General features: G+C 43.8%; 1 protein-coding gene across 1 annotated transcript in view; it reads right to left on the bottom strand.

Annotated features, from left to right (window-relative positions):
- Nucleotides 1-361: 361 nt before the first annotated feature.
- Nucleotides 362-25,744, bottom strand: part of EXT1 (exostosin glycosyltransferase 1) — a 187,412-nt gene continuing 162,029 nt past the window's right edge. Inside the window, exons 4-11 of the mRNA XM_052787129.1 lie at nucleotides 24,895-25,014; nucleotides 18,656-18,788; nucleotides 17,198-17,316; nucleotides 16,366-16,461; nucleotides 13,538-13,627; nucleotides 9,663-9,823; nucleotides 8,489-8,660; nucleotides 362-5,941 (exon numbers count right to left, since the gene is read on the bottom strand). Coding sequence (XP_052643089.1) covers nucleotides 5,756-5,941; nucleotides 8,489-8,660; nucleotides 9,663-9,823; nucleotides 13,538-13,627; nucleotides 16,366-16,461; nucleotides 17,198-17,316; nucleotides 18,656-18,788; nucleotides 24,895-25,014 — 1,077 coding nt within the window. The 3' untranslated portion in view covers nucleotides 362-5,755. The remainder of the gene's footprint in view (nucleotides 5,942-8,488; nucleotides 8,661-9,662; nucleotides 9,824-13,537; nucleotides 13,628-16,365; nucleotides 16,462-17,197; nucleotides 17,317-18,655; nucleotides 18,789-24,894; nucleotides 25,015-25,744) is intronic.

Raw genomic sequence — 25,744 nt, forward strand, 5'->3', positions numbered from 1 at the left:
GTGACTCCTTCTAAAAGTCACCGTTACCTACCAATAGCTGTGTAACGACACAGGAAAACTGTCCTGCCACGCACAAGTGACACAGACTGAATGTTGTTCTGCCTTCAGGTAAGACAGTAAACACCTGTCAATGTTGCTGGACTAGTTACCACCGTGTATAGAAGCTATACCACGTATATAATCCATGTAACAGAGACACAGGATATACATATAGCCATTGCTCAGTTCAAGTTGAGAATGGAGCAGATAGAGAGCCATTCAACTACCCTGAACTTGAGACACATGGCAATCATGCTCCCAAATTTGCATTCTCAAGAGCACAAGCACGATGTGTTATTCTACCTTAAAAATAAAACCACACTGCAACAGAAATGTACGTCCTTTATTAACAACTTTTCAAAATAAATCTGAAGAAAAAAAGTCTTTGGTGACACTATCTATAAAAACAACCTATCTTAGATGGTAAACCTATGATGTTATACAGGTTAATGAAGTAAACCAAATTATATGGCTTTTTAATTTCTCATTCTCTCTTTTTCTCTCACTCACACACTTGCTTTAGGTTTAATTGCACCATGTTGTCAATAGTCAAACAAAGAGGGAGAAACACTTTAAAAAAGATGTGGCAGCACTATGAAAACATTGGTAATGCATTAGAAAATTTTTCTCAAAAATGTACATTTTATACAAAATAAGACTGTATTTTCTGTTTGCTTTTTTGCTTTACATTTGCCCACCTAAGAATTCCCATTTCAGGTTTCCATTCTCATCATCCAAACACTATACATATTTTCTCTCAAAATAAATATACAGGATTATGTACAAGGTCGCAAGGCCTATTGGATCATCACTGTGAAACAGTCACTAAAAACACCATGAAAGAGTGGGAGGGAGCATCCCAAAGTATCTGATGAGTCCCACAACCCCCTCTAATTTGACTCCCCCTAATTTAACTCCAACTTAAAAAACGTGTGTGAAGACGGTTAAAACAGTGGTATAAAGGCCAGCTTGACTTAGTTTTAAACAAGGGTGAGATGTACAAAATTTTGTAAGATGTGGTTTTATTTCCAGCAGATATCAGCTAAGACCCTGTGTGGGGCAGGTCCCTTCTTGGAAGACCCCAGGCCCATCCCTGTGAAATCCTGCTAAAGCCCAGGAAAATGGGTCTATCAGGCTGATGCCCTTGAAGGCCACATTTCTGTGACAGACAGCAGAGCCAGCCTAAGAGCAGACCACCAATCCACCTCGTCCTGTAAGAGGATGTTTAACTGGAGGAATTAATAAAATTGTTGTCAATCAATACAGATGTCATGACAAACACTGAGTAATCTTTTAGTTTCAGTATGGGGGGGGAGTGAGGACGACACAGCATTTTACACTGGGAATGTAAAGATTTGAAAAAATCCTAGTCTATGTCTAGCTGTTTCTTTCATTGCTTCAGTGTCAAACGATGACTTCCACTCTCCAAATGACATCTTTTGGTAAATGAGCTATTTTAAAAGGCGCTCATTGGTGAAAGATTAATTTCTTTGTCAAAGTTGGCTCTAAAAAAGAAATTGCAATCTGAAATTGATCAAATCCATGATGTTTTCCAATGGAAAAGATCAAAGCGCTCGATAGCCATGCATTAGCACACCAGTGTGTTCACTATGAAATTGTTACAAAGCTTAAACATTCACATCTAGAAAAAGTTATGGTAATAATCAGAGTTTTTCACAAAATAGAAAGAGGGCAAAGAGAATCTTGTACATGCCCGAGGGACTGCAAGGAGAGCCAGGCACTTTCTACCTTGGAAGTTTGCCCCTGTTTTTCTCATGAAACCCTCCTCCAGCAATAGATCTCATTCAAATTATAACTGGGAAGGGTTTCCTTCTCTTTTTTTTTTTCTTTAATAAATTCAATTAAAAATTTATCAGTTCTCCCAAACTCTAATCCCTACTTTTATTCTGTTTTAATGGCATGGATCTATTCACATTCATCCATCTCACCCCTGATTAAATTAAGGTCAGTAACCTTTACAAAAGGCCACATGCGTAACACTCAGTCAAGTCATCAGGCATTCAAGTACCTGTAAAGTAAAGGCTAACATAGCCTGCTGTTAATGAAAAATAAAATAAAATAAAACTACAAAAGGAGCAACAAGGAGTGAACCTTGTTTCAGCACCATCTGAATTAAGGGGGGGAGAAAAAAAAGAATAAAGAACCATTAACTTGCACGTAGGACATGACAAAAGGGTGATTTCATTCACTAAGGAAACCACACAGCTCTATCCAACACAGATACACACGGGAGGCTCAGAAGCACGCCTACTGTTCTTAGGAGTGTTGGCCAATAAAGTCCGCATTGAGCGTAACACACCGAGTCTCTAAGCTGGATCTGTGTCCAGCTCTTTCCCTGGGTCCCGGGGCCGTGGACACGGAAACCGACGGCCATTCTCGAGACTGGCCTCGAGGCACATTCTTTCCTAGAGAGACAGCTATGCCCGGGTAACCTGCTGCAAAGAGAAATGCTCCTACCTATCCACATCCCTTCTGGAGCTAAGCCTTTCATTGTTACTGGTTTAATTAGCGATCTGTAAACAGAAAGGGCCTCGAATCACATTGCGAGTGAGCTTTAGCACAGTCTCTTTCAGCCACCCCAAAAAGTGATGGTAACAGAATGTCAAACAGTTTAAAAGCTTGTCCTGACTCGCTGCACTCCAAAAATGGTTAGCTACTCCCTTTTTTACTAAAACCCCAACCCACGTGCCCCAAAATGGCATTAACTAAAACCCAAGCAGAATTGTAATTCTTGTTTTTGTAGGGTTCTCTCTTTCCCTCTCCCTCTCCCTGGCCCCTCTTGCTGGCTACAGACCATTAACTGCTTCCCAGAGCTGCAGATGGACAGATCCACACGCCCGCCTGCAAACCAGGACATGAGCAAAGTGTGAGCCCTGCCATCCTCATCCAGTGTTTGACACATTCTCCAAAAACCAAGTCTAAGGAGAAGGCCTATTCCAGTCCCTGAAAGAGCTGCCTGATCTCCAAGAGGAAAAAGCAGCATGGGAGCTGCTGAGCCATTTGCTCTGGAAAATCAAACCACTGGACTTCACCTTCCCCCACAGATCAGCAAGCGCAGACCCCAGAGAACAGGGAAGTGAGGTTCAGGTTTTTATGGGATGTGGGGAGCTGAATTAGGAGCTCATCCTACAAAGACAGGAGCGCAACCTGCTCCCCTTCCCTCCCTGGCCCTGCCTACCTACTCTTGCCTCTTTACACGTCTCCACATGCTGATTTAACTCTCTAGAATGGCATTCAAAAAATCCAATAATTCACTGGACAGTTTTCCGCAATTTTAGAGAGTTGAATGGGCTCACAGAAGCATCTGGTGGGCACCAGCATGGCAGAAGGTGTCAGGGAAGACTGCATGGCCAGGGGCTGGGAGAGCAATGGGAGTGGGGGAGAAACTCTGCTCTTCAGCAGCATAAGTCACTAGCTGTAGTCTCACACATGTTTTGGCAGATTCCTTTAAAGATTTGGTTCAGATCTACAAGGGCATGTAGAGATAGGACTAGGGGTAATGGCTTTAAACTGAAAGAGTGTAGATTGAGATTAGATGTAAGGAAGAAGTTCTTCACTGTGAGGGTGGCGAGGCACTGGAACAGGTTGCCCGGAGAAGTTGTGGATGCCCCATCCCTGGAAGTGTTCAAGGCCAGGTTAGATGGGGCTTTGGATGGTCTAGTGGAAGGTGTCCCTGCCCATGGCAGGGGGGTTGGAAGTAGATGATCCTTAAGGTCCCTTCCAACCCAAACCATTCTATGACTCTATGATTCTAACACAAAATGTCAGGACCCTGATGTTCCTGCTGTAACTCGCTGTGCTCTGTTCAAATATTGCAATACATATGCAACGCAAAGCATTCTTTGCAAGTCTTTACATGTCAGGTTGCATACAAACATTCAGCAATATGTACTTTGCACTTCAAAAGCAACTTTCCGTTTAGGGATTCTGATCTTACCAGCAAGAGAAATTATTCAGGCTTCACAGCATTCCCTCTACAACCAGTAGCTATTACTTTTACAAATGAGGAAACTGAGGCATGCCTCAGTTATGGGAGTTGCTTAAAGCTGCATAATAAATCGGTGCCTGAGCCTGAATGAAACTGGTGATAATTCTGGTCCACCCTTCCTGGCACTCCAGCTACTCTTCAGCCCTGCTACCGGACCACCTGTTTACAAGGAATGAGGTATAGAAAGGCTTGCTGGTCTTCTGGGCATCAGCACTAAACCCTCTCGCTGTGACTTTAACAGAGCTCTTGGGGGTGGAGATTATTACAGAGCACCCCAAATGCACCTCATCAAAATGTGAGAGTTCAAAACATTTTTAAAGTGCTTACTTTCTTAGCAAATTGGAATGGCATTTTCCTGACCCAAATCACTGCTTTTGTTTTCATTCTTCAATGTAAAGAAACACATAAATTGCCAAAGCACTACACAGAAATAAAGAACTGAAATATTTCAATTTAAAAATACTTCCACTTGAAATGCTAAAACCATTTTGGAGTGTGAGCAACACCGGTATTTCAGGGGCAGGATTTTTTGTCCGAGTTACCCTGCCCCAAGTACACATGGGAGCACCCACTGCCATCAGTACCCAGCGTCTGACCATAGGCTTTACTTCAGGTGTCAGACCTCCAGGAGGGAATTTCTCCACCTATTTGCACTTCCAAAAAAAAGAAAAGAAAAAAAGAGAAGCCCATGCTTTGATTTCAAATAAACCAATTTGTTACAGGCCAAATTCCTGCATTGCAAGCACTAACATGCTTTCTTTTTTGCACCAACACCTTTTTTGCTCTCAGAACAAAGCTATTTCTAGAAATATAGCTGCCGTGGCCAAGCGGCACCACTGCCCCCGGGCATCAGGGACTCACGCAGGCTGCGTGTGTCCCAGGTGGCCGCCACACTGGCCACGCTGACTGCCCCCGAGGTGCTCACCCACGGGCTGGGCCGTTCGGGATGCATCTCTCCTACCAGAATACACAACGGGCACCGCACCTCTGCTGTGTGCGAAGCCCTCCCTGTGCTCCACGTCACCGGTTTGCTCCTCGGCAGTAATGTTCCTCTCTCCCTTCAAGGCAAGGCTGATTGCCTTTAAAAATGGGCTCCCCAACCAGAAAAATCTACGCTCGTTGTCTGGCTCGTTGGGGCTTCTCCAGTTTTCCATCCGTCCAAAGGAGTGGCCGCTACCGGCTTGGGGAAAACTGAGAAAAAAAATTAAAAAGTCAGCAGTAAATGAGAAACGTTAATACTTCAGCTCTGTCCTGCTTCTGCTCAGTTTGTTTCTGAACCTGCTGCATTTTCTCCCCGTGAGATTCAAGCATTTAACTTTGCAGGGGAAAATGAATGAAAATTGCATTGACAATCAAATGCATGAAAGAAAGAAACGGCAGCTTTGAAATATTCACAACCAACACAATTTTGATTAAAGAAAGAACTCTGTTTTTAATAGGTTTTTTTTTTGATCATTAAAAAAGTTTAAACCTGCATAGCAATCATTTCAAAAATAATTATTTAATGTTCCATAATGAAACTGTACACGACCTAGTCTTGAGCGACAGAAGCCTGCCGGGCGGTCCGACGCAGTCCGGAGCAGCGCAGCCCCGGCGCCGGGACGCCGCTCGCCGGGGTCGGGCGCTCGCTGTCGGCGGCACAAGTCTGGCTCCATGCGCCGGCGGCCACGCGGGGCAGGGGCGGCTCGGCCCCCTCGGCAGCGCTCCTCAGAGTCGTTCAATGTCTCGGTACTTCTTCCTCAGGATGGAGACCTGGTCTTTAAAGAGGACGGGGTCGAGCCTCATCTGAGAGTGGATCAGCGGCATATAGCCAAACCAGCTGGCGAAAGTGTTCATGCAGCTCTGCCGCTGGGCGAAGTGGTCGGGGTCGGCCCAGCGCGAGGCCCGGGACGTCTGTGTGGAGAGGAGAGCAGAAGTCAGACGTCGGCCGCGACACAACAAAATGGCGGGAAAGGGCGGCCGCCGCGGCTGGGCTAACGCCGTGCTGCAGAGCAGGGCCGAGGCATGAGTGCGTGGCTCTGAGGTAGCTGAAATCTGCTCGGCGGGGGGTTTCAAACAAGGGGAAGGACACTCTGCCCGCAGCGGGAGCCAGGGATGGCGAGCCGGCCACCCCTGACTTTCAAAACAGCGCTGAGGGCAGTGCAGTGTGGTGACCCGAGTTCGACCATGAGCCAGCCTGACCTGCAGCATGACACCCACGAGCAGGCCTCCCAAAGCCTGCCAGCACACTACTTCACCCCATCTCTCACTCTTTTTTTTCAAACCCTCAAGCTATTTCAGAGATAGAACAAGTCCTTAAAAACCACCAGGAAAGACAAGAAGGCCACTGCTTTCCACCAGAGGTGCACATCCAAGCACAGGCCAGCTGCTGCCCACGGCCTTCAGCCGTAGGAGGAAAACACTCTGCAATTATTACGGTTTCTCGGGTCAAAAACGCACTTTTGCAGTCCAGATCTGCAGAAATTTATACACAAGTGATTTCAACTAGCTTGTAACTGAGCTCAGCAGAAGCCCTTATGTGCTTGGCATTACTCAGGCATGTAGATGTCCTGCAGGGAAAAGCTGGGTGCTTCCAGGAATCCCACCGGCTAAGGCCAGTGCATAAGACAGTACTGTCTTTCGGTCAAGAAAACCAACTGAAGTTCCACGTTACATCACATTAAACTCTGATCTGAGGAAAAGACCACAGTCTTTGCATGCATACATGCAAAATACCGTGGCCTGATTTTCCAAAGTTCAGGGCAGCTGTAATTCCTATGAAAGTCCATTGAAACTCAGCACCTCTGGAAAAATAAGGCCCTAACAGCTTGGAAGCAGTTATTTTTCTCTATCCGTACCTAGACTACATGTATAAACATAATAAAACTATTATTTAAGATAAAGTATGAATGCTGAGAACCTAAGGTTTTTTTGTGCCGCTTCTCACGAATCTCTCTATAGCACTCATGTTTCCACTATACTTTAAAAACAAATACAAATTCATAAACTCAAAGTATGTTAATTAAAACATGAAGAAACTGATAAAGTCAGGAACTTGCCAAATGAATGTGGTATCAGACTTGATCTTTGTCCAAGGCCTGTCCAGTTTAGCTCAAGTGGTAGGTTATAATGTGCATTGATTACAGACTCTTGATTATACCGAGCCACTAAAGAGCAAGCAAAAGCTTGTTGCTAGAGGATTATAGCAGACATTCTGGCCATTAACAGTGAATTTCCATACGACTATTTATCTCTGTCACAACATTGAGGTTATGTTAATTTTTTATTTGTCTTTCAAGGAATTATGAACATGGTCCATTACGCTTCCCAATGCTGCAGGAACAACTTGTCTCTAGGTTATAGTTCATGGCTGACTCAAGTCACCCGCGCTATAAGAAGAAAAATGAATGTTCAGACTTTGCCAAACAGCCAGGGCACAGCCCTGTGGAGAGGTGAAGCTCAAGCTCGAAGCAATAGGTACTTTCTGGATGGTACCTTCTTGTTCACAGAAGGTCTCCTGGGTACCCAGATGAGTCAGAATTGCTGAATTACTATTACACATAAGGGAGTCTACAAACTGGCACAGCCACTCCCAGTCAAAAATCCAAGTAATGCTAATAGAAAAAAATATGGAGGTAAAATAGAGGGCCTCTTCTTTCTCCTGCTCCCTAGTAATCCTGGTACTGTTTGTAGTGCAGATTACAGACACCGTGGCAGCACAGATGGGAGGTTGTTTAGGTCATGCAGGTCTTGCAGGACATGCTATTCCTCCCATCACTCACACAGGGCAGAAGGAAAAGTGCCCCCAGGTTACCATGTATCCCTGTTACTAGAAGGTATATCCATTTCTGCAATGACAGAGTGCTTACCCAGTAGCTGGAAGAGGCTCTAAAGCAAGCATTTCATGGCTGCTAGTGAGTGATGGTGTCACCGTTGGATGAAATGTTCCTCGTGGGAAAAAACGCTTGAATATCACAAATTACCTCTGCTGTGACAGTCCGATGTCAGTGTTCAAACCACACTATATACTTTAAAATAGCACGAGGATGGCCTGGTACATTATACTCATTAATAATAACTAAAAATAGAAAACCCTTCTAGAATTTACTTCTGCTTCAAGCATTCCATGACTAGGTCTTAGGTCTAGAATATTTAATTAGAAAACTGGAGTTTAACTGAAATTCGGTCACCACAATCATCAGTTCCATGAGTTTGGGATCACCATGAATAACACTGTGTGAGAAAACTATGAAGAGATGCTGTCATCTACAGTAGATGTTTGCCATTTCTTCTTTTGGATTTTCCTTCATTATAATAAGCATATCTAAAGTCTATTTACAGTTCCGCTAAACTAAAAACTGCAAAAAAATAGAGTTGTATCACTCTGTAAGCCTAACCTAGAAGTCAAACTGTTATATTATCAATATATTCCAACTGCTAAAACATGCTGTGGATACATACCTGTCCCATCATGGTTTCCTTATACTGTTTTTTCTGTGTTACTTTGATTGGAGGCAATTTTGTCACAGCTGACACCAAAAAATTCATTAGAATGTCCTCACAATTGGCCAGTTGGTCCACCATATTCTTTAAGCTGGCAGGCAGGTAATGAGTGTACAGGTAGTGATAATATCTGGAAACCAACAGCAGTGTTATTAATACAAGTCACTGGGCTTTCAGGGACTACAAACTCCAGGAAATTTCTAGCTCAGTTGAGACACAAGCTTTGTACTCAACTCTGGATATACCACTTCCTTTCTTCGGTCTCATCCTCCAACAAGAAGGGAGAACAAATCAGTATCTCATCAAGACAGTAAATAATGCTAATGGAGAAACAAAACATATGCCTTTTTTGTAACTGGGTTGAAAGAAATAATGCAGACCTGAGTGTCAAGATAATGGAGGAGTAGTAAAAAGAGCACCACATTGCTATGATGTGATAGACAACATTGATGAATTCATCCTTCACCTTCTCTTTCAAAACTGTTCAGTTGGAGAGAACTCTATTAAACCGGCCCACTACTGTCCATATTGTTGAAATTATTCTCCTTTGGGCCTATATCATCCCCTATGGCCTGTCTTCTCCTTTGCAGGGATGTGGATTAGATACTCCAGAATTTGCTGACCTTCTCCTAAAATCGAGAGAGGTCTTTGGCCTGCTGAAGTCCTAACAACAGAGGTTTTCTTCAACATGCTGCAATATGCCGATCTGTGACATGTCCACTGTGCTACATTTCTAGAGTAGCCAGAAGACTTTGCAGTCTGCAGCTGTCAGCTAACACATACCCAGAGCTGGTCTGGAAGTAACCTCCTTTCTGCTGTGCTACAGGCCATTCAGCCGAACAGCTTAATGAATTCGGGAACTCTTTGAAGTGTGTAATTCCTGATGTTAAAAAGAGCAGTCCGACTGCCTCAAAATACAAGTGACTTCAAAGACACCCAACAAGCGCAATAATGATTACCAGATCCCCAGAGCTAAACCAAGAACTTAAATTATTACCCCATAAAAAGCAGACCCATTTATTATCTTTGCAGTTTTTCCCCTCCCCGGAAGAATGTTCTTCATTCCCCCCTCCCTCCTGCTTACTATTTTGTTTCATACAGAAGGAGGACAGCAGATGCTTTGAGTCCTTACTTGTGGTAAATAGCAGCTCCTGTCAATACCATGGAATAGTCATTAGTCCATTTGGAGGTATACCCCCACCTCTCCTTAGTGTTGTCCCAGAAGTGACTGCGAGCAGGGTACCCTACAATCCTCTCTGGAAAACTCTGCCAAACTGTAAAGGCAAAATCCACCTGCAGACAAAGGCACAGGCCAAATGAATACTGAAACTGTTTCAACAAATGTCAACAAAACAAAATATTACCTTGCCACTAATTCATAATTCAAAATCTTCGAACTGTTGCAAAACATTAATTCTATGTATTCATCAGTAAATTAAACTGACTGCTTGACATTTTGCCCTATAATTATGCACATTTTAATGGTTCCTGTTAAAGGGAGTCTAGAGCATCACAGCATTACATTAACATTTTCAAGCTTGCCCTTTACATATCAAACCTTTTCAAGTTACAGAAAGAATGGGTGTAGGTGCATGTATTTATACTTAGATGCAATATAGAGTGGTAATAGCTATGTGGTAAACTGCACCTTTTGCACATCTTTGTGCATCTCACCTACCATTTCAGTACTGTTAACACAAAGCTTGGAAAATCAGAAGTCAAACACCTTAAATTATAAGGGTGGCTCAGTAAGATTAAAACAGGCAATCAATGCAGAGTCCTTTTACATTTTCCATCCATTTTCAGCCTTTGAGGACCATGTAAGTCATACTTTTAAGACTGTCTATATGACCAAGAGGGTTAAACATGTAGCTTAATAAAGAGGAAGATAAGATTCCCATGTAGTTAAATGGTTTTATAAGCCTATACTTTAAGAAAAATCCTTGATAGTGCATGAGCCACAAGATGTCAAATGCTGCCAATAGTGGTTTTTTATTTTATTGTCTCACTCTAACTATTTTAATAACTCAAATCTCTGAGAATTGAAAAGGTGACAGGACATTGCTACCCCAGGATGCCACCAGACAATTCCTAGTGACACTAGGAAAGGGATGATTAAGGTAATTTGCAGAAGGCTTGTCAGCACTGTATTTGAAAGGAGTTTGGTAAAAATACATATGGAAAGATTTTTATCACTGTAAAGTTGGTTGGCAGTCCCTCCCCTTCAACTTATATTTTGCAGCTCAAGCTAGACCTAAATTTTAAAAAGAGTTAAAGACAATTCTAATTGTACCAGTCAAACACAAGAAAATGAGGGCTTTGTTTCTGCATGGCACACCAAGTTCCTTCCAGTACCAGGGGGACATAAAACTTTGCTCAAAAATGCTTGAAAAACCTTCCAAGAACCCAGCCAAAGTCAAGGGTGTAGAGGTTAGATAAAGAATAGTTGCTCTGAGAGCAGTCACATTTTGTATGATTACTGTCAGACTTCTCGCATTTACAAGTGTTTTTATGAAACAGAAGAGTCACACATGTACTGGAACACAAAGTTAGGGACTGGTTATTTTCTTTCAAGTTGTTTCAAGGAATCTGAGGCCAACTAGAAAGACAATGTGCACAAACCAGTTACCGTTGTGATAGTTCTGATCTCATCCAAATCAATACCACATGAAAGAACTAAAGGGTTTTTTTTCCCTGTAAAGACCTTTCCCATAAAACGTGACATCTGTTTTCTTTAGAGAAGTCTGAGAATCTCAAACTTAAATAAATAATAAAGCAGCTGCACTGAGTGCCCTCACTTGTGCTTTCAAGTATCTGTCCTTGTACCAGGGAGACGCACTAAAGCAACCACCCTCAGAGAAAACTCCATTTATTAAAAAAAAAACCCAGTTCTCATCCTATATAATTTCCAGCAGCATTACCACTCAGCTGATCAGCAGGAAAAGCCAACCAGGCTGCCAGTCTCTTAAACCCCTGTATCACTTCTGACCCGTGCTGATCTCTAGTTACTTCCCATGCAAACATCCCTCTGCGCATGTGAAACAGCTCCTCTCACAAGAGCAATTATGCACTGTTCTTTTGTGAACGGAAAACCTTTACTATGCTAGAGCTGGACAGAGCAGAGGATGTGCCCGGTGACTGCTCCTCTCAACAGGAATATGATCATGTTTGACCACGTTTCTAAATTGCCTTTTCTGGGCCCTGAAGCTTTGCCACAATGACCACCCATGAGCAGCTAGTTTCAAGGGAAGTTTCACACCACACGTTTCATGTCAGCGTTTCAACACGCTGTTTCTTTGCATATGCTGTATGATGGGGGAAGTGAAGCAATAAAAAGGCCCTAGTTCTTCACAGAGAGCCACCAAAAAGAGCTGCTGACCCTGGAAGAGACATGGCGAAGCTGCAAGGCCAGCGCTAGCAAGAGCTGGCCAGCTGGTTCTCTCTGCAGCACAGGGGCCACAGGGCTCGTAGAGCCAATACCCACCGTGCAAACATGCAATATCGGCTACAGCTGCTCACAGGAGGGAGGAAGCCACAAAGAAATGTGTATGTTGTCTCACACAACAACAAATATTTGTGTTTCAGAATGTTTAGGGTAAAACATGGCCAAGCCGAATGAGAAACACTATTTCAGATGCGTTCCAGAAGCCTGAGTGACTCCAAAATTTGGATGATGACTAAATACCAGTCAAAACAAAACAAAGCCCCAAATCCTCACAGACTCCACAGGCTGGATTGCTGTAAATACCACCTCAGTGCAATGAAGTCCCTGTGAGGTCTTACCATGCCCCCAGGGCAGCTGAGACAGGACCCTTCATCCTGAGCAACAACCTGCTTAGGAACTCCAGCCCTGGGATAAAAGCCTTTTATTGGTTTGGGGGTTTTTTGGCTGCGCAGGGCTTTGCACACAAGTGCTTTGGCAGCAGCCGTATTCTTCCTCATCTAGCAGAAACTACCAAGGTGTAATCTTGGTATCAAATAGGTTCAATGCCAACTACTTCTTCCACCTGTGCAGCAGAAGAGGGCTACCGTGGCTCCTTCTGGAGCAGTCTAACCACAGCACAACAAATCCGTACTGGGGAGAAGAGCGGTTGCAATCTCATCCATTTAGAACAAATTCAGCAACATCTTAGGGAATATAGCAGTGACTGATGACTAATGTTAGGCATTTCTTCACTGACATATAAGCAGTGGTAGCATCATTGAAAGTTCCCCATCACTGACAAAAAAGCATTTCTATGAAGGTGAAGTGGGGAGAAGGGAATGGCCATGAACATGGGGAAAAAAAGGGGGAAACAAAAGAAAATTGAGTTTTTCAAGCTATTCCCTGGCCATCATTAATAATGTATTTCCCAAATATTGCACTCTATATAAACTGTCATCAGTTTCCCCTGTGGTTCTCAGGAAGAGGTTCCAGAAATCAATACTCATCCCAGTTGTAAAAATTGGTTTTCTACAGTATTTTTCTTTTCTTAGTGCTATCTTGCTCTTGGCACAAACACTGCAACACCTAAACTAGCAAAGATCTCCAATTTTATGGGGCGACACAATGGTGAGAGAGCATTCCTCAGTGAAATCCTGCATTAGGGTGGCAATGCTGTATTTTGGAGCGACAGCAGTCCCCTGCTCCTGACACCCCTTCTTTCTCCACCTACACCCTGCTGATAACGTGGGGGGAAAAAAAGCTACCCCAATCAGAAAAGTGAGAACAGACTATTAAAACTGACTGCTCTTGGCTGCCTACACCCGCCTGCAGCTATGTTACTAAAATAATAAAGAACGGAAGAACCATATGCTAATGATGAGCCAATTAACCAGGGCGAAAAGCTCCACTGATGGCAGGCAGTGGCAGGGTTGCTGAAACAAGTGCAACACGTTAAATCTGAGGAGCATAGCAGGAAATCTTGTAACATTTGCTCACTGGCAAAGCCAAGAGAAGAGCCTATCTGCTGTGATCATGCTGAGCTGAGGAGCCAAGCAGACTCCCAAGACAACAGATATCCTTACCTCAGTGGTTGAAAGCACGGTGTCCTCATCCAGGCTTAGCACTGCATCTGTCACTATGTTGTCGTAGGGTAGGAAGCGACTGCTCATAACCTGTGGGTATCCAAGGCAGGAAGGGGAGGAAAAAAATCACTTGAAGGACTCATTACCAAGGGAAATACTCCATTTTATTCCTCACTCTTATTTCCTCTTGTCTGAGGTACATCACAAATCTCTGTCGATGGAAAGGACCCTTCAGCTCAAGAGTGAAAGACTGTAATTTTTGTCACCCCAGCAGTCAACCTACACCTTCTACCCAAGGATTAATTTCTGAAGAGACCTCCCTCTTTGGAGCAAGCTGCTTTCCTTTTGTTACAAACTGCAATGGTCTGTACTGAGAATTACATGTACCTACAGCTTCTTTAGGGAGGACATTTTCCCTGGTAGCTAGGACTGTCCCTCTGCTCTCCTACGGGGTGTGAGGATCAAAGATAATGAAAGCTGAGAAGGACTTTGCAGCATTCATAAGGTTACGCAGCTGGGAAGCCAAGCAGTCCAGGCTGTGTGTGAAGGACGTTATGCTACCAGGATGGTTCCCCTGTAAAGTGGAACAGCTCCATCTCTGTGCATTGCTGTTACATCCACAGGCAGGTGCTGCCAAATGGTGCCACATTTTCCATCAGAAAAGGAGAATACCATAAAGAACATGTCTATCAGTCAAGCTTCACCTGCATCAAGAATTATATTGGTACTGTAGCATTTTAAAAAGTCACATTCTTACGTGACATAACTATATATATAAAATCTATATGCAGAATAAGCTTTTAAAAACTATGGCAGGACAGTTCTCAAAGTAATAGGAAATAGATGGGAAAGCAGGATCAAAAAGATAACAGCAAGAAATGAGAATCCTTATGGTTTCTTTAGCAGACTAATTAGCACCTTTTGAGAACTGATGAATAGTAACAAGGACACAACACTATTTGTTTCCCTCATTTGCTAGGAAAAATAGCCTGGCTATTTAATAGACTTCTCTTCCAATTTATTATGCCAAGAAAACACTACAAAAATCAGGCCCAGAAAGAGGAAATCACTGTATGGAAACAGGGACATGGTCACTTCTGCGTCCCCTCCAACCTGTTTAGAAGCAAGTCTTTGGAATCTATGCCTCAATCCAGAGAAAACTCTGCCTCCATGATCAGGATGTTCACAGTGTCTGTCTGGAGTGCATGCCTTCATCACTATGATGGCCCCAGTCTGGGGAGGCACTGGCTGTGAGGAGGAGGTGATCTGGCAAGGGTTGATGGTTTTGCTTTGCTTACGCTAAGGCAAAGAAGAGCAAGTGGTCGGCAGGAGACCCACGTTCTCACCCCAGCTCTTTTACAGACCATGTAAAATTGTCAAATACTACAACAGTCAGGACTACTCTTGTATTTGTTTTTGTAGCTAAATCTCCCTTTTGTAAAATAGGTGTGATATATATAACTTGATTTCATGGGGAAGAGTGAAGGTTAGGTAAAGGCAGACCTCTGTGATCACCTGTACAGAGTAACTGTGCCTGCCAGTATGCTTCAGTTAAGTCTGAAGATTAAAAACAGTTCCTTTGTGCAACCTTTGAATTGCACTGCTCTGGCTCTGCAAGCTTTGTCCAAACAAACAGCTTTTCCACGCAAGAAGCCATTTGGCATACGTTGGGATATTAGAGGGAAGAGACTGTCCACTACAAACACACCTTTGTGTACTCAGGAGACTCATTTGTAATCTAAACAGTGCCTGGGGCCAATTTCTACAAACACTGTAGAACTGGTCAGAGATTTTCTCCTCTATCTCACCTCTGCAAGTTTTCCAAAAAGAAAGAAAAAAACCCACAACGTTCAAAAGGCTCAGAAATCACTACAGCCTTTCTCGGCCCTGCAGCAACTCTCCTGATACTGTTTACATGGCTAGCTAAGGCAAGAGCTGTTAGCTTGCCAACCTTGCGGGGCTCTCGCTTTCCCCTTGTTAAGGTGACTGGGGGAAAAGACCAAAGACAGGACTATAAACTCAAAATAGGATTGTAGAGCCAAAGCAACTACAAGTTCCCTTTGCAAACACAGAGCTCAAGAGCCAGCTGACAGAGATTGCAGAGGGGACCAGCCCAAATCTGTCTCAGTTAAGAGTCTAGAAGCACGAAGTCTTGCTTCTCTCAGGCCTGCATTTGGAAAGGAATCATCCACTTCAGTGTGGATTCCTCTTTTCTCATCTAGGCAGTGTCTGTTTTGACTTTGTGGAAGTGCAAACAAACAAGTGTTTTGTACAGCAAGAGATGACACGGTGGTTTTGTTTCCATGCAAGTGTCCCTTGTCCCTTCCTTTTTTTTGGTGGTGGGATCACATCACTGGCAGCAGTACCCTACAAGGCCACGAGAGAAGGTACTTTTCAAAGGTGAGTTAACACCATTCATTTTCATCTCTTCCTCTGCCTTTGAGTCCACAGCTGACCCCAAAGTCTTGCATCTGATTGCTCAGACTCAATGAATCCCGCTGCATCACTACTTTCATGCACCTGCAGAGAGACAGAAATCTCCAAAGATGGGGTCAGCACTACCTACTCTCAGGGCCACATTTCAAAACTGGGTCCCACCTGTGAATCTCAGATTCATGGCATTAATTGCCATGCTGATGATTTCTGAGAGCACAGGCCTCATGCATGAAACACGAATCTGTGACCAAGCTGGTACAAAAGGCCAAGGAATAGAAAGGAGCTGTCACACCATTGGGAACTACAAAGCTTTCACCAAAGCAGCTGGAAAAATAAATTCTGGTCCCACTGAAGAATATAGGCAATCTTTTACCGTGCTTCTCTCCACCTACCTTGCTCTCTCCTTCAATGACTATGACAGGCACAGAAGTGGCAGGCCAGCGGTGTTTGGCTGGGAGGGGTTTATCACAATTCCATAAAACAATAATCTAAAAGAGAATATTGGACCATGATCAGAGACATTTGTGGCAATGCAGTCCAAACCCTAAGGACTCAGATCTCCAGACAGAAATGTTAAATTCAGTTAGGAATTTCAAAATCAACAACAATGATACAAATCTGTATAAAAATAACACTTCCTACAGTAATTTCACCCATCCTGACTATTTACAATATACATCCTCTGAGGCAAATATAGGCTGGATGGGAACTCAGGAAGTCTCTATCATCTCGGCCAGGTCATATGGATGTCACTGATTTACTTTGGCTCTCATTAAAGGCTAAACCACTTGTGACACTCCACTGCAAGAGGGTGCTCCTACTGAACTCCCCAGGGTTTCTTTCAGAGAAGCCAAAATCCTGGCACTGCTGAGTCTAAGAGCCACAGCAGGAGGAAGGAAGATCACGTAGGGGCTCTTGAGGCACAGAATTCCTTTTGGAGTTTGCAGCACACGCAATCCTGATCTTTAAAGTGCAGTCATTATTTTAACTACCTCGCGAAACAAAGGTGTTTAATTACTGTCTCTATTCCACTCCCGCTGTACTCAGAATTTTTGTTTCCCATGCATGCAGGTCACAGACAGTAGAAATCACAGAGAAAAGAAACATCAGAATTGAAACAGGGGGATGAAACAGGACTGAGAAGATCTGAAGTCAGTAGGCTCTTCACTCCTGGGATAATAGTTTTGTCTCCATTGTGATTGAGAGTCAAACAGCGCTGCTTACCTGTGCACAGTACTGGGACTTCGCTACAGCAACCAGGAGTTTCAGCACAGGCTGAGACTGCGAAACCAGGGGAGTTACTGCGTGTATAACGGCAGTGAATGTGGAAAGAGGCTTCAGACCTGAAGTGAAGAGATATGTGTTCAGTAAAGACAATATTGCCCCGGTTAGTAGAGATTAAAGGACTCTGGAGATGGAAAAATAATCTGCGCTTAATGCAAACCTTGCCATGTTTTTTTAGGCCATCTCCTTTCGTCTCAGATACTAGGATACCAGATGCTTCAGAGAAGATCACACTTCCCTTTAACTCCCACACCCTCTGAAATCCCTGACTTCAACACAATTACTGCCTTTTCTTACTCACTATTTCCACAGATGTCCTGCAATCTCTTTCTTTCATCCAGTTTGTCCCACAGATAATATTGACATCTAGTTTGTTCAATCAAGTGTCTTTCTTGACACGAGCTCTGTTTTGCTGCCTGGCTCTGGATGCTTGATGTTTTCTACAGATTATCTACACAACTTCCAGAAGCTTGTTCAGTTTGCTCAGTTCCATTATGGCCTCTGTCAGATTTTTCCTCTTTCTGGGTCAATCCCCATCCACATGCATCTTCAGTTACCTCCTGAGCTGATAATTCTGCTTGCATCCTTGCCTTCCATTCTGATATTTTTGTCTCGCTATGATTTCCTTTTTTGCCTGAAATAACAGATCCTACTGGTGTCTACCCTTCATTACTGCTCTCAATCTCATCTAAATTCATCTGTGTGGGGTCATAGTCATTTTTCATCAAAATTCCCACAGAAACCTTCTTCTCCCTTTTTAATATGGTAACTGTGAATTTTTAGCAGGTGAGCAGTACAGATCCACACAAGTGGGATGGCACAGGCTGAGCCAAAAGTAGCAGCAGTCTGGAAAGCAGGATCACTTCAGCCTGCAGGCACATTTCCCTGCAGAACTCATCGTTTAAGCCCCGCTTCAGCAAACAGCCATGAACCTAAGCTCTATTCATTCCTTCTAGTAGGATCCATATGAAGACACATAGTATGGAGAATAAATCCATACCAACTATGCACTCCAGTAACAAGTGTCATGGGTAAATTACCACTTTTCCAATTTGCCAAGCAGAAATAAACAAAGAAAACAAAAAGCTATTCCTCTTATGTCCCCTTGGGCCATGAATGGGTCAGCAACTCAGGCATTAATTACTGGTAACTAAGAAGTATGAAGGGACATATATTTTTTTAAAACAATCTTTGCAAGCGAGAGGCACATGATGCATGTTGATGAGTCAGAGACATTCCAGTCTACAGTGGGCAGGGAAGATTGAGACAGGATAAACAAAACGCATCATTAACTAGAAATGAATGGTAAGTCACTTGGCACATGCTACTCAAAGATCAAATTCCAGATTTCCACTAGAAATTCCAAATACCACTAGATTATAGCAAGGATTTACTTACCAAGATTAGCATAGTAGTAAGGAAAATCTCCCAGATATGAGGAATACTGTGGCAGTACAAATAACCCTCCAGGATGTTTGTTCCATATTAAGCTGTTACGTGATATGTGCTTAAATATTCTGTCCTGAATAATCTGGAAAACAAGAGAGGTGATGATTTTTAAATAGACGGTAATAGTCACTGGTAGAAGCTTCAGGGACTCCAGCTGACTGGAATCATCACCCATTTTGCAAAAAGCTGAGGCACACAAATTAGTAGACATTCCTGCTTAATCTCTTTTAAAATGACACAGAACCTGCACATTTTGATACCACTTCAGCAGCTCAGGCTTTGTGCAATAGGTTTCAGAGCACCTCATTAGTCTCTCTGGACATGGGGACCTTGCAATTCATTGCATTTTGTATTTCAATTCAAATATTTTGTCTATTAGAGTATCTTAGCAGTTGTAAGCCCGATTAGTTCATTGTCAGTTTTACTATCCCGAACTCACAGAAGATAATTATTTGAGGATGGCATTACAAAGCTAGGTATTATTTTGAGATAATGAGAGCATTCAAAACCACAAAGACTTTCAGCAAATCATGCTGTACTGATTATTCTTTTTTGCTTAATTATAAAGGGATATTAGCATTCAGATACATCACAGATTCCATGTCTCAGTGCTCTAACAGTTCCTTGTTGGATGAAACAGAAAAAGATCTTCTGGCAACTACTGTCTGTCTCTGCAGACAGCCACATAGATTCCCAGATTTTTAAGGTCAGAACAGATTGCTAGGTCGTCTACTTTATTGTCTTGTATACCACAAGCCACAAAAAAAGAAACAAGGCTGTACAATTAATATTTATTTATAAAACTAATTACAGTTACTTCACATCAGATGCTCGTATGCAAGAACCATAGTGGTTCTTATACCAATGGGAGCTTTTTCAAACTTGCTGCAAAGGCATAACAAGATTCAGTGGTGGGAAGCTGTAACTGGACAAATTCAGCCTCCAGGGCTGGGACACCCCAGGCAGGGACACCTTCCACTAGAGCAGGTTGCTCAAAGCCCCATCCAACCTGGCCTTGAACACTTCCAGGGAGGGGGCATCCACAACTTCTCTGGGCAACCTGTTCCAGTGCCTCGCCACCCTCACAGTGAAGAACTTCTTCCTTACATCTAATCTCAATCTACCCTCTTTCAGTTTAAAGCCATTAACCCTGGTCCTATCACTACATGCCCTTGTAAAAAGTCCCTCTCTGGCTTTCTTGTAGGCCCCCTTTAGGTACTGGAAGGCTGCTATAAAGTCTCCTTGGAGCCTTCTCTTCTCCAGGCTGAATAACCCCAACTGTCTCAGACTGTCCTCATAGGAGAGGTGCCCCAGCCCTCTGATCATCTTTGTGGCCTTCCTCTGGACTCTCTCCAACAGGTCCATGTCCTTCTTATGTTGTGGCCCTAGAGCTGGATGCAGTACTCCAGGTGGGGTCTCACCAGAGCAGAGTAGAGGGGCAGAATCACCTCCCTTGACCTGCTGGCCATGCTTCTTTCGATGCAGCCCAGGATATGGTTGGCTTTCTGGGCTGCAAGAGCACCTCGCCGGGTCATGTTGAGCTTCTTGTCAACCAACACCCCCAAGTCCTTCTCCTCATGGCCGCTCTCAATCCACTCATCACCCAGCCTGTATTTGTGCTTGGGATTGCCCCGACCCATGTGCAGGACCTTGCACTTGGCCTTGTTGAACTTCATGAGGTTCACCCAGGCCCACCTCTCAAGCCTGTCAAGGTCCCTCTGGATGGCATCCCTTCCCTCTGCACCACATGAATAAGTGTTGCCACAATGTCCTGGTTTCAGCTGGGATAGAGTTAATTGTCTTCCTAGTAGCTGGTACAGTGCTATGTTTTGAGTTCAGTATGCGAAGAATGTTGATAACACTGATGTTTTCAGTTGTGGCTCAGTAGTGTTTAGACTAAAGTCAAGGATTTTTCAGCTTCTCATCCCCAGCCAGCAAGAAAGCTGGAGGGGCACAAGAAGTTGGCACAGGACACAGCCAGGGCAGCTGACCCAAAGTGGCCAACGGTGTATTCCATACCATGGGACGTCCCATCTAGTACAGGAACTGGGGAGGGGGGGGAGAATGGCTGCTCGGGGACTAGCTGGGTGTCGATCAGTGGGTGGTGAGCAATTGCACTGCGCATCATTTGTACATTGCAATCCTTTTATTATTACTGTTGTCATTTTATTAGTGTTATCATTATCATTATTAGTTTCTTCTTTTCTGTTCTATTAAACCGTTCTTATCTCAACCCACGAGTTTTACTTCTTTTCCCGATTTTCTCCCCCATCCCACTGGGTGTGGGGGGGAGTGAGTGAGCGGCTGCGTGGTGCTTAGTTGCTGGCTGGGGTTAAACCACAACACACAAGCAGTGGTTTTCCTGGAATTTTTGATTGCCATGACAAAAAACACCAGTTACATTGTGCTAGACAATTCACTGCTGGTGGTGATATATGTACTACTAAACTGGGCAAATGTTAGGTGTTTGCATGTTTGCCTGAATTTTGCCTACAGCCAATTACCATAGCTAATACGCAGTAATTTGCTCACGTGAGTAAGTTAATTTAACTTATGTTTTTGGTCTCAGAATAACGAGTTAGGACTGTATTTCCATCACTGACAAGAGCATATCTGAATCTTTCTGTTTGGAAAGTTAGGTGTATCAGTGTCAGACCTCCTGCATGGTAGTGGGGAGAGGAAAAAAAAGACGATGACTGCTGTTTCTCCATCTGCAAGTTATGCCACTAGACAAAGACAGAACCTAGAAAGTACATATTTTCAAGTGTTTACCACAAAGCCTAAATATTACAGCTCCTTCCTCCTGCTTTCTCAGAACTGGGGCATAATCAGATAAGGAGAAGTCTGCAAATTTACATGGTCAGGAGGTTTTCACAGACGGTGGAGTTTTCCACCGCGCTGGCAGCCAACAAGGCTGCAGGGGAAACACATGGCTCGCATTCAATGCTGCCTCAGCGCACCCGGAGCAAGCGCAGCTCTAACACAGAGCAGGTCCCTGGTGCCACGCAGCACACGCAGCCTTCGGTGCACGTCAGGCACACAAATCTCACCAGCGTGGTTCCGCACCAGGCTGGGGAGCTGGCCTCGGTGATTTATCATGGTTAACAAACAGAAGATTAATTTATCACACTCCTGGTCTACATATGAAACTTAGCTGTCTGTCATGATAGAGAGGAGGAAAGACAACTTGGCAGAAGGAGAACAGAAAAGTATAAAAAAAGATAACATGGAGGACCAATCAATTAAAATGCAGAGTGTATAGCGTTGCACATACTGCAGAGACAGACAGCAGCTACACGGTCTCTCCAATGATGAGGCATGACAGGAAGTTTAATAAGAGAAGGAAGGGGTTAGGATCTCTGGCAAGATCTCCCTTTTCTTTTTGGAATTCATTAATAGTCCAATATTTTTGTCTCCCTCATCCTCACACTTCAAAAAGTTCACATATTGCCTTAATCATTGCTGCTTCTCAACATGCCCCGGCCAAGCATCAGACATTTCTTGTCTGTACTTTGTGCTGTCCTTCTCCCCTCCTTTTCCCAAGCGGAGGACTGAGCATGCCACACAGGGATTTAGAGATGTTTTGGGGTTGTTTTCAGAGAAGATCAAGCTCAAAAAGTGCAGATACACTGGAGCATGCGCCTGGATGTTGTTTGCAGCAGTCCACTGCTGCGCTGCCAGCGCTCCCACTCACCAGCCTGCAGCAGACACTCATGAACATCGTTTCCTAACCGACACCATGTCCACAGCACTGGGCAGTTCCTCTGGGCCTGCAATATGGCGTTGCTGGCCAAATGATTCATACCTCTTATTTTGGGCTATAAGCTGTTTGGCTTAGGCCACCAAATGCTGTGAGAAGATCAAGGACCTTAAAATGTGACTTAACGTTTTCAGAGGTGTCCAGGATAAAGGGCAGTAGAGAGCTGTGATGTCCTTGAAGACACCTGAGTTGGTGAAGACTTTCTATACTGATATCCTCATATGTGGACATGTACCAGCACTGCAGTCAGCAGGCAAGTGATTATTCTGATGTTATCTAGCATCATCACAGCACTCTGACACAACAGTGTTACAACTAAAGATGGATAACATCCACCAGAAAGAAATAATCCTGCTAGGAATTTACTTCCAGGCATCAGATTTTAAGAAGAGGATACACTGCTTGCAGATTTCAGACACCAAAATCACTCCTCAACCTTTTTATTCCTTTCCTAAGGAAAGTTAACTCAGGACTTTTACTTAGGCAAGTTGAAATGTGAAACAAGTGTCTGTTCGTAAGAATCCCTCTTAGCTGTCTCAAAAATTTCTGAGAGTCCTGAATTAAAAAATAAACAAAAAACCCCTCAAACCAAAACCACCCTCGCAAACAAATGAAAAAACCCAGAACATAACTTCAACACCAGGCATACATTACTGGGTTTCATTAAATTAAACCTTCCAGGAAGATTTTTGTTTTCACTTTAGTTTTTCCCCTCAGAGCGGAAACTCCAGCTTGCTGGTTGCCCAGCTGCTTCAGCTTTATTAAGGGTTTTGCTGTCCCCTGAGCACCTGTGGCCACAGGGGCCAACATGTCCCAGGGCAGTGCTAAAGACATATCTGTGAGTGTTGGAGCTTGATGCGATGGACACCAAGGCCATGGGGGCTGCAGGTTACGACCCCTCAAGACCAGCCCCCTTGCAGGCAGGAGAGGGGCAGTGAGGAGAGCCGATCGACACTCTCCTTTTAGCAATCCCTGATGATAACGCGCTGCATGCAGGGAAAGGGCAGATGATACATGAGGCACCCTCATTGTCCCTAGGAGGTAGATTTAGATTAGATGTAAGGAAGAAGTTCTTCACTGTGAGGGTGGTGAGGCACTGGAACAGGTTGCCCAGAGAGGCTGTGGATGCCCCCTCCCTGGAAGTGTTCAAGGCCAGGTTGGATGGGGCTTTGAGCAACCTGCTCTAGTGGAAGGTGTCCCTGCCCATGGCAGGGGGGTTGGACTAGATGATCCTTAAGGTCCCTTCCAACCCAAACCATTCTATGATTCTATAAGGGTAAATTAGACTGCAAAAACTGGCACATGGTCTTCCAGCCTTGTGAGTCTGATCCTGGCGTGGGCTGTGATAATTATCACTACCTCATAAGTGCTTATGGGGGTTTGAGGATGCAGAGCAGTTCCCAACAGGCAGCACAGATGAAGACGTGCTCTTCCAAGGGCGAGAAGAGCGTTGCGAGGATAGCTATGCCAGGGGCTCTGAAAATGTTCCCTGGCTGGTTTTCTTCAATGGCACAGAAAAACCTAAGGGACTGTCTTGCAGCAGCTGGAGGTAGATCAGCCACGGGCAACCTGTACTGCAGACAGCAGTACTCATTTGCAGTTTTCAGGGGAAAGCAAGCACAGCGGGAAATGTGGAGCTTTACAACTGTGCACAAAGATGGATGCAATTGCAGAAGCATTAGCATAAGACGAATGCATTTGCACCTACAAAGTGAGCCACTTTCAGCGGTAAAAGAGTGTCAAAAATTTATGTGCAAAATTGCGAAACAATTAGAAGAGAAACCTGCTTTTGAAATTGTAGCCTGGGCCCTACTTCTAAAGAGCCTTTCATCTCTCTTCTGCCTCTGCATCCAGAAAGGATTCTCTCCACATTTGAGATCATCTGTCTCCCTGTTTAATAGCAGTCTAATTATGATTATTCATTAATATTTTATAAGGATGATCAGGCCTTCCCCTTATCCTCTGCGTGGAGATAACACACAGTGATTTACAAGCCCCCCCCTTTTCCCTGAGCTAGACCAATAGCCCCAAGGCATCAAAATGTTAAGGTATGGTCAAGGAGGAGCTCTACAGTAATATTTTTTCCAAAATGAATTCCAGAAAGGTTTCTTAAAGAAACACATTGACTACCAATGACAAGGATAGTGATTCATAAGCCATAAAGCCTTGCGAAGGCAAGATCACACATGACAACTCTCCCATGTGTTGGGTAGCTCCCATTTTTCACCGTGTCAGTTTTCTAATGTGGATTCCGATAATGAAGAAAGTATTTCCTTAGGGGAGAAAACTTGTCAAGATGCTGAGCTTTTTTCCCAGTGACCAACTGCATGTCATGAAAACCAAGGTCCAACGCCAGCTGAGGACAGGAGCAGCTGGACAGGGACGGAAACTTCGCTGCTCGGCAAGGTCCCAGACAATTTTTACTCACCTCTAGTGTAGTCAATACAATCTTCTCAACTGAAGAAAAATAAGCCTCCCACAAGAACTGTGTCTGCTGTCTAAGTGCTAGGATTTTATCCTGATGGATAGACCTGATTGTAGAAGGAATCTGTAATACAAGATGTAATATAGTCAGAAGCTTCAGAAAACAACGCAATCTCATTAAATTAATATGCTGCTGACAAGCCCTCTCCTCTATTAGCAAGCTGCACAGCTTCAGTGCTCCTGTCCAACAGAGATGCGTGTGTCAACAGTTAAAGCCTTGATGTAAAACGAATGAGACACAACCCTTTATAACCTTTGGTACTGAATATATGAATTTTTTTTAACCTGCTTTCTTTTAGTTTTTGGTTGGTTTATGGTAACAAAAGCTCCCTCTACCCAGCGCTGTGGCATGGCACAGTAAGCAGCTTCTCCATACAACCCTCATGCACAAAACTTTTCATGGACTAGTATTTTAACAAACTAGTACTTGCAGGTCTTGAGAGTCCAACAATAAACCCCACTCTCAAAGTATATTAAAGGGATCTGGAATTGCATTTACTGCAGCATGGCAACACTAAGTGCCCTAAGGAAAACATAGCAACATCTTAAGTAAGACTCCACTTTTTGGGAGCCTGTGGATCAAATTCCATTTTACTAATTACTGTGGGTGGAAAGAATAACGTCTCCCACAACACCTGCTATTCACAAGGGAAACCACTGCTTCTTTTTTCCCCTTTCCATTAAATCAACACATTAATTCTGGTATAAGTTGCCTTACAAATAAAACCCAAATTGTCCTGCTGCAATGCTTTGCCATTAAAAAATGTAACTGCTCAGTGGATCAGAAGGGGAGG

Source organism: Harpia harpyja, chromosome 5 (assembly GCF_026419915.1).
Source record: "Harpia harpyja isolate bHarHar1 chromosome 5, bHarHar1 primary haplotype, whole genome shotgun sequence".
Taxonomy (NCBI): domain Eukaryota; kingdom Metazoa; phylum Chordata; class Aves; order Accipitriformes; family Accipitridae; genus Harpia; species Harpia harpyja.